The sequence below is a fragment of the Limulus polyphemus genome, unplaced genomic scaffold (assembly GCF_000517525.1).
Source record: "Limulus polyphemus unplaced genomic scaffold, Limulus_polyphemus-2.1.2 Scaffold127, whole genome shotgun sequence".
NCBI classification, from domain to species: domain Eukaryota; kingdom Metazoa; phylum Arthropoda; class Merostomata; order Xiphosura; family Limulidae; genus Limulus; species Limulus polyphemus.
This window is the reverse complement of record NW_013665737.1, coordinates 959,689-969,430: the sequence shown is the minus strand read 5'-3', so window position 1 is coordinate 969,430 and position 9,742 is coordinate 959,689. Positions and strand designations below refer to the sequence as shown.

At 30.5% G+C, this 9,742-nt stretch overlaps 1 protein-coding gene across 1 annotated transcript in view; it reads right to left on the bottom strand.

The window, feature by feature from the left end:
• Positions 1-9,742, bottom strand: part of LOC106473203 (serine/threonine-protein kinase mig-15-like) — an 88,770-nt gene that overhangs the window by 22,237 nt on the left and 56,791 nt on the right. Inside the window, exons 15-18 of the mRNA XM_022402714.1 lie at positions 7,096-7,292; positions 6,327-6,598; positions 3,807-3,859; positions 1,953-2,041 (exon numbers count right to left, since the gene is read on the bottom strand). Of these exons, the coding sequence (XP_022258422.1) occupies positions 1,953-2,041; positions 3,807-3,859; positions 6,327-6,598; positions 7,096-7,292 (611 nt within the window). The remainder of the gene's footprint in view (positions 1-1,952; positions 2,042-3,806; positions 3,860-6,326; positions 6,599-7,095; positions 7,293-9,742) is intronic.

Genomic DNA, 9,742 nt, shown 5'->3' with positions numbered 1-9,742 from the left:
ATACTAATCTAAGTGCAAAGTGATTTTCACTTTAAGATTAAAAATACTTTTCTTTGTTTCAAAACTCTCAAATTATATTTGCATAATCTCTAAAACCTAAATATATTTCAAATGCTCTTTTCCATAAAAATTTATATTTTATCTGTTATTTTCTCTACACTAACTTTATACTAGATTAGTCAATTTGACATAAAAAAAATCTAAATACCTTTTTCTTTCTTTCTAGAATGACTTCACATTATAATAAGAGACAACACATTTGTTTATCCTAAGTAACTTTAAACTCATAACAATATACATCTATTTATACTTAACTTGTATTGTTTTATTGCCCTTTGAACCCTAAGTCTAACTACTATTTGCACAATTATAAGTTGTAAGTCACTTGGCGAACATGCAGCTCATGTTGCACTATCAAATTACATTACACATGAGCTACTTGCGAGCATACTTTGTGAAACAATTTTATTATTATCTTATTATTTATTTCACCTAATTTAATCTTAACTAACATGAAAGTTTCATATTTTTACATTTTAGTGACTCTATAATAATGAATAAAAAATACACATGAAAAACAAGAAAACTATTCACCTGGGTCTTCTTTTTATTGCTGTCAACTGTCAATGACACCTTAATCCTACTTTTTTTATACTAATGGTAGTATTGCACAAAATAATTTTTTATTTAATCAAATAATGCACCAAAGAACACAGAATAATAACACGCAAAAAGCAGACAACTTTCCATAATTATTAAAAGTTTTCTGGTTTTCTAACTATGCAACAATAACCGTTAAAACTGCATATAAGCTCATCACAACATGTTTTCTGTGGGAATCCAGCATAAACTGAAAGCAAAATTGACAATTCTCTTTAGAAAAACAATGAAATCTAATACATCATTTCAAAGATGAAAACCTTGGCTTTCTATTCGTTATAAATAATACAGTATTGAACATCAGAGAAACCTATTGGCAATTTCTGAAAGATGGGTGTGGAAAGAATCTAATTATCTATTTCATGGCTCTGTAACCAAATAAAATTGACGGCTACGAAAATTATGCTTTGCTTGAGTGATGGCAATATTACAATACGTAATGAGTAATTTACATTAAGTTTTGCTCTTCTTGGTGGGGTGGTAAATAAATTAGAGAAGAGGGGAAGCCTAGAGAGCAGATGTCACAATTCTCATGCTAGGGAAAATTCTAAAATTTTTTTATATTGCCTTATAAAAGTAAGAACTTAAAACATGGATTATTAGCTACGTTTTTATGCTATATTTATTGGTATACCATAAAAATTAAATTTTGAATGTAACTCACTAAAACCTCGTGACATGCACAGGAAAAGATGTCTGTGGAGAGAGGGTTAATTATATAGATTGTTGGATTTCACTTTTACAAATACTGCAAGCTACTTTACACAAACTATTTCTTTAGTTACAATGTTTTTAAATAATAGACTTTAATTTCCAATTTCCAAATTCTTTCTTGTAGAATCTATGCAACTGCAATCACAAATAAGAATCTCAATTCAAAGGAGTTACAAGATAAACTTGAGTTCCAGAATTAGTAAACACTGTTGAACATCACTTAGTATTTATTTTAACTCTGATATCCTGCTAGAAGAGTCTATACATTAAAGCAAAATATTTATCAAACAAAATGAAACAAATCTCAGGTATAATCATTAAGAAAAAAAAAGAAGAATGATTCCTGTGAGAATACAATTAAAAACTTTCCAAAACCTGTGATAAAGATGATCACTAAGACTTAGAAATAAATGGTTTATGACAATTCTTATACTTAATCCTGGTTTCTTTTGTTGCAGGTTTTAAAATTTTACATGCATTATTCGTAAAAACTGAATTAACAGCATTAAAAACCAAACAAATTAGTCAAAAGAAAATTAAGTATTGTTTATAGTGGTAAAGAAAATTATATATCTCACCCGCTTTACTACGAGAGTACCATCATTACTTTCTTCATCATCAGGAGTAGGAGGCAGGGGTCTGTTTGGTGCCTGGCAATCAAGCAATTCTGAAACAACAAATAAATTAATATATACAAGTACAGTAAATAATTTAATACATAAAAACAAGTGTATACAAATACAGAATAGTACAGTGTTCATAAACCAACATTCTTAGTACAAGTGCAGTCATCAGTTAGCTTTGATGGATTACTGGATATATACATATCCAGATCCTCAGATTTGGCTTCAGATGAAAATCAAAATGGATTATTTTACACACACACAGTTTTTCACTAGAGACTGAATGCAAAATTTTGAAGTCTTCATCTCAGTAGATTCACTATTATGGTGACAAATGAAAGATGTCTATACAAAGTCTATTGTATATATGAATATATTCTTTTATATGAATAGGTAAAGAGCAAACTATAGAATCGATAAAGTATCATCCACGTTGGGGAAGGATGAATTGATACAAAATAAATGTATACTTAAGTGTAGGAATATTTTACTTTAAATTGAAAGAAGAAACTTAAGTGAACTTGATTTCAAAACTGTAAAAAAACACTTTTAAGAAAAAAAAATGACTGTAACAAAAGTTTACTTTTGTTTTTCAGACTCACGTAGACTGTTTTTGATATTTGCTCCAAGCTACACAAAGATTTATCGACACTAGCAATCTGTAATTTTGAACTGACAGATCAGAGGGAAGACAGATAGTAAACAGCACCAACACCAACTCTTGGACTACTCTAATTGAATAGTGGGATTTGACAGTCACTCTTATAACATCTCCATACTCTTTAGTCTCAAAGTGTGGAGTGTGATTTTGTAGTAATGTGATGTGAGCTCTGAACCCTTGGATTCACAATTCAGCACAATGGCTAGGCCATGCTTCATGTCATAAACTCATGAAAACACATCAGAAATAGAACATATTGGTACATTAAACTTTTACATTTGAGAGGTGTACAAGTTATTATAAGATATGTTATTATCAACAAGCAAGATATGAATGTCTTTTGATTGAAAAAAAAAATCTTGAAAATTAATAAATTTGGTCACTTGTGTATATTTCTCTCTTTTGCTGTCCAACTTTGAAATTTTTTTCTCCAGTTCGTTTTCTGAATCCATATTTTGCAGATATTTTTGAACTTATATGATGGATATCAATAGATCTGAATACCACTCGTATCAGTTTAGATCAGATCAAGGGTTTGCTGTTTATGTTTTTGTACGAAAGAACATCTAAACCCAAGTGCACAGAATCAGTCTTACATTTCACAATATTTGAGCTATTTCAATTTATTCTTTGTCTTTTGCACAAAGCTACAAACTACTCAAAGTACTATCTGTGTATAGTTGTCCTTAATTTTGAAGTGACAGATTAGAGGGATGGCAGCCAGTCAAAAGAGCCCACCACAAACTCTTGCACTATTCTTTTTTGACTGAATAGTGGGATTTGACAGTCACTTTTATATCACACCCACATCCTTAAACCATGAACCTTCACAATCTGAGCATGCTATAACCACTAGGCTCTCCAAAGTTATTATGTCAACTATATTTGTGGCTATAATGTTGATTGAAGTTGTTCAAATATCGGCAATGTATCAGCCACATGCCATATAATGTTGATTGAAGTCATTCAAATATCGGCAATGTATCAGCTACATGCCAAACTCTTATCTAACAATGAAATAAAACAAGACAACAATTTATTTTGACTTTGTATCTTATTAAAAAAAGAAAAGAAAAATCCCCATATAAATATTCAATAAGAATAATTGGAATTTTTTTTATGGTGTATAAATAAATATTGGCTCTTACCTTCATGGACAACCAAAGATTTTAATGTACCGTTGTTGTAACCATCTAGCGGTCTACTCAAAAAGAAAAAAACAAAAAACATTATATATATTTTTACTACAAACACTGGTCTTCTAATTTATTTTACAAAATAAATTTACACTGTGGTATTCCTCAATTCTTATGAGCAATAACTGTCAAAGAGCTACAATAAACCTTGCAAGTTAAGAGCTTCTTAAGAGAGACACATGTGTACAAATACACAGCAACAGCTCTTTATTTACAGGCAAACATAAAATCATAGGAAGGTTGGTGTTGATTTTGTTTATATACAGCTTTATGCTCTTTTATAAGAAAATTAAGAGTTTAAAGCTCTCTACTTGAACTTAAATTTTGCACTCAAGCATTATTTACTCTGCAGCTAATTTATGAAGTGTGTCAAGAAAAGGAGACATCACTGTGTTTGAATTTTAATTCATAATCTGTTAAATTATAATTTGATAAATTACAGTGGAATTCTGTGGTACTAATATAGTAATTTATGATTTTGGGTTATTTTAAAATGTGTATATATATATATAAAACCTAAAAAAATGTATTTTGTTTCACATCCTCCACATGCAAAATTTGATAAGGCTTAGCAACCTATGGCAAGCAGCAAGCAAGAACAAAATTCGTAACTAGAGGATATATTTGTTTGCTATACATATTTATTTACTGTTCTATGTTTTAAGAAGAGTTTAAAACTTATCTGTAAAGATTAATAATGTATTATAACTGAAACGTGACTGTATCTTACAAAATACTAGTCCAGTAAAACACAGTCAAGACAGGTCACTTTGTAAAGGCCAGTTTTATATTCTTGGATACGGTAACATGAGTGCATGTGCGCCACGTCATTGCAACTTTTGTAATGTTAGACAAACATGGCTGAAAGGTCAATATAATAAAAATAATTAATATATATACAGTTGTATGATGTTATGAGATTTAAGTTATTTAGACCAAACATTTGTGTTTTCATGTTATAATTTGTAATCATTCTAGAAAGAAAGAAGCATAACTTATATCTATTTCCTAATTTTTATGGTGGTTATGAGGTCGGTCAAATTGATCCAACCAGTACAGAGATACAGTAGCAAAAATAACAGATAAAATATTAAGTTTTTCTAAAAAAACATTGATAATTATTTGGAGGTTATAAAGATTTCACATGTGAAATTTGAACATCTTCTGATGCATAAAAGTATTTTTAAGCTTAAAATCAAAATTAATTTGCATGCTAGATAGTCAAAATTCAAAAAGAAAAAAGGCATGAGAAAAACATTACTTAAGAAATGTTAAAACTTAATAAAAGAATATATATATATATATATTTTCCGTATGAAAGCCTGGTAATGTTTACTGATAATATGCAAAATGTTGTGAAGATACACTTACTAATTTAAAAGTTTTAATACTATAACTATAACAAGCACAAAAAGGTTACGAGGTCAGTCCCTGGGACTGAGCCCATGTTGAAGGAGTTAAGTAGTAACTTCCTTGCAGTTTTGACTATATCAATTTAACAAACACAATACGCTTTACTTCCTTGAGAAGGGTTGATGATCCAAAGAATAAAATCTACTTTATCAATATATTACTTCAAGAAACAGAGATTTAAAAGTATCACTTATTTAAAATCTTGTATATTTACTTCCTGAATATTTCACTTATCATTATGCCACAAGCATGTTTTGTCATTATCCTTATACAGAACACTAAAAATTTTATGTTTATTTGCCTGCACTTACATGATTTTCTGGACTACAAAGAACTCGCATGTCAAGTATAAAATAAATCGTACATTAATACAATTTTAGCTAAAAAACAAATGAAATTAAAAAGGATTTTAAAAGGATCTCAATTCTATCCCTCCTAAGATGCTAACTATAAAGATTGTTTTAGAGCAAGGCCAAATTGGGCTGTCTGCCTTGTCCACCATGGGGAATCAAACCCTGGATTTTAGTGATGTAAGTCCATAGAGTTATTGCTGTCCCACTGGTGGACAACCATAAAGAGAAGGAAAGTTTAAGGTAAGAAAATAAAAAGATATTTGAAAGTTCAAGATATTGGTATCTTCAGCCTGAACAACACATTATGTGATACAATTGGATCAGAGTATTTTATAGTTGAGATATAGCTGTCCCTAATTTTGAACTACTAATCAGAAGAGATACAATTGGCAACTATAAAGGTTCTGTCCAGTTTCAACCAAGTAATGAGATTAACTTCACTCATATAATGTAACCACAGGTATTAGTGTAGAGCTTATTCAACAGCATCACAAAACGAATTCTGGACCTTCTGATCCACAGCTCAGCACACTAACTACTAAGCCACATCAAGTCTGGAAATTCAAGGTCACATCCCATAAACTTATGTTAATAAAATCTTCAACTATAAAATATTGATAACTTCTTTTAGACTAGCTGTACTTTTGATCTGACATATATAATTGAAGGTTATCATATAGACACTGCACAATTCTTATACACTTACAGTGGCCTTGGTGGATCTGATGCTAGAAGTGTTCCATCATTCTGCACACATCCATCCTCATCTTCCTCTTCATCAGAATCAGAGGAGGCAACAGCAGCAGAAACGCCCTGTTCATGGGTGTTTGCATTGACCCATGTTACATGCTCACTAACAGTTGGCATTGCCGGTCCTTTTCCACTGGCTTTCTCCATTCCAGCCAGACTAGCACCTACTCCACTACTGCTACTTTCATGCGCTAGTTCATTAAGCTGTGCCGCTAATAATTCTAAATCCTGAAAGTACCCAAACATCATATTTAACTCATTTTAAAAAACAAATGCATATAAAGTTAAATGGGAACCAGAGTCAAATATTTTTAACTGAAGAATGCTGCAAAAGATAAAAGTAGCTATAAACTGATATAATTTTACAATAGTCTAATTCTTACTTTTCTCTATCAAACTGTTTTGTTTTAAACATGGCCTTCACACAGTTTATGTTCTTCTTTAACATTCGGTAATAACAAACAATTTAAATTCTCTAGTAGTAATTTGTTGTAATGAATTAACCACACTTTGAGTTGTGCATTGGGGAAATTAAACTATTGATCCAAAAGTTAATAAATCGTTGGGATAATATGAAATTAATTTTAAACAAAATTCAATGTATAAAAACTACAGATGTATATATATACTTCTGATCCATATAAGATACTGCAATATCAATTCTGTTATAATGTGGAACTTCATTTGTTGTTACTAATGTTTTAAGCTTTATTAAAATAGATTACTAGGACTGTGCTCTTACTTCCGGTCTTCGAAGTGGAGCTTTTAATCATTACAGAACTGTGGCTCTCTGCAGGTCTCGGAGGCTGGGTTGGATTTTGATTTTTTGGAGGTGTTGCTGGTTTCCTTTCTTTTTCCTGTCTTTCTTCTTCAACTGGAATGGGTGGTAGTGGTTTATTTGGGGGTAAAGGGTCTGGTACAACTAAAATGAAGAATGGAGTGCAAAATTAATGGAAGTTTCTTTTTTATATTTTAAGCAGAGTTACACAAGGGCTATCAGTGCTAATCACCTTAATTTTAAAGCAGCAAGTCAACACAACCCACCACACTCTGGTTACTCTTGTGAGATTGAATGGAAGGATTTGATAGTCTCTCTCTTATAAAACACCCACAGCCCCTAAGTGCAATGCTCAATTTATATCTTTTACTTGGTAACAGGATGCAAACTACAGAACCTCAGGTCCACAGTACAGCATACTAGCCACTGGGCCCCCTTGGTCTTAATGGAAGTTATAGAAATATTCTGGAAATTATCATAGTGCTGTAATCCTTAAGTACAAAGATGTTTGATGTTTTTCTTTTAAATGTTGTTTAATATACAAGATACATCAAATGAAAAATACAGTAATTGTCTCATCTATTAAAAAAACATTGGAGCAAACTTCCTATACTTAATTTTTTGCAAATAAACATTTACATAAAGGTACTTAATAAAATGTACCTTTATCTATTACATACAAGTCCAAATATCCAAGTTTCAAAATATGAACAAAAGATGACGATCAAATAAGGTAAAAACAAATAACTTGGTTATTGGTTTATCTAATTATGATTTGATCTTGTGGTTTGAAAATACATAAAAATCAAATTACATTTCGGAATGACAACAACTTAGTCCATACACTCCAATATTTACATGATAAATTGTCGATGAAGGAAATGATACTTAGAATATTGGATGAAAGTCATAAATACTGACAACAAAAAACATGATAAACCAGAAATTGATTGATTAAGGTTTTAATAGTTTTTTTTTTTTATAAGTTACAATAATTTTTTGTTTGTTGTGCTATGTGAATTAAAGTCTTTAGGTATGAAATATAATGATCTTGATCAAGATTAGTAAAGGAAACTCCCATAAAATGATCTCAAAGCTTAATGTACTGAGACACCTGGAAATATAGTCTCACCTTTGATAGGTGTGAAGGGATGCAATTAGGCTTAAAATTTACATTTTGTCATAAATATGAAGGAGCCTTCAATTAAGAACATCTATGTTCATAATTGTTTGAAAAAGTCACTGAAGGCAGGAGTTTTTTCCAATGGAAAAGATTAACTTCAAGTTACCAGGCTTGCCTCAGCTTTCCCATGTTATACTTTAATAAATTTTCAAGAGAAAGGGAGGAGGTTGGGAATATATGAAATATGTAAGAACTATTAAAGTAGAGTATGTAGTTCTATTTAAGATCATTTAGTTTTATTTTGTAAGGGTGGAGGTTGGGAGTTTCATCGAGTATAAATTTGAGGGTGGGTTCATTTATACTTTAGGAACTATAAAACCTTTTGAGAGTAACTGCCTTCCTACAACTGGCTGCAGACAGTGAAGGACAGTAGGAGTTGATTTTCCATGTTCGCTTGCTAGTTTAACATCAGCATTTGGATTTTGTCTGATAGATGGGATATCCCCCAATGCATTTGGGAACTATTACCACAGGCATATGACTTTAAGGTGACATCTAGGACTGACAATGGAATCATTACCAAAATACATATAATTGTTAAATGTAATGCCTAAAGTATATATAATGAAAATCTGTTAACAGAAAGAGATTCAATCAAGACTATCAAAATAAAAATACATGTATTAGAAACTTGTAGCGATAAATACTTGTAGCAATAAACAAAATAAATGTAGGGGTAAAGGTAAAAATAGAAAAAATGGATTGATTTTGAACAATTTTGTAAAAATCTATATTCTGCTCTTGACAGACCTGTTAATTCTTTCAACCTGGGCTCGGTCCCTCGGACCAACCTCAACCATTTTGTGCTTGTTATAGTTTTCATGCTTTAACTTTTAAATTAGTTAGCGAATGTTAACAAGATTTGGCAGTTTATCAGTAAACATTACAATGCTTACATATGCAAAATATCTAATTTTTTTATTAAGTCTAAGGGTTTGTAAAGCAATGTTTCTTTCATGCCTTTTTTTCTTTTCACATCTTGCCTATCTATCATGCAAAGTAATTTTCATTTTAAGATTAAAAATACTTTTATGCAACAGAAAATTTTGAAATTTTCACGTGCAAAATCTTTATAATGTCCAAATAGTTATCAAACATTTCTTAAAAAAAAACTTCATATTTTATCTGTTATTTTCAGTAATTAATCTCTGTATGGTTTGGTAGATTTGACCAATCTCACAACCATCATAAAAAATTAGGAAATAAACATAAATTATGCTTCTTTCATTCTAGAATGACCACAAATTATAACACCAAAGCATAAATGTTTCAATGAAATAGCTTAAATCTCATAACATTATACATTTATATATATATTTATTATTTTCATTATATTGTCCTTTCATCCGTGCCTAGCTAACAATACAGAAGTTACAACGATGTGGCTTACATGCACTCATGTTACCATATC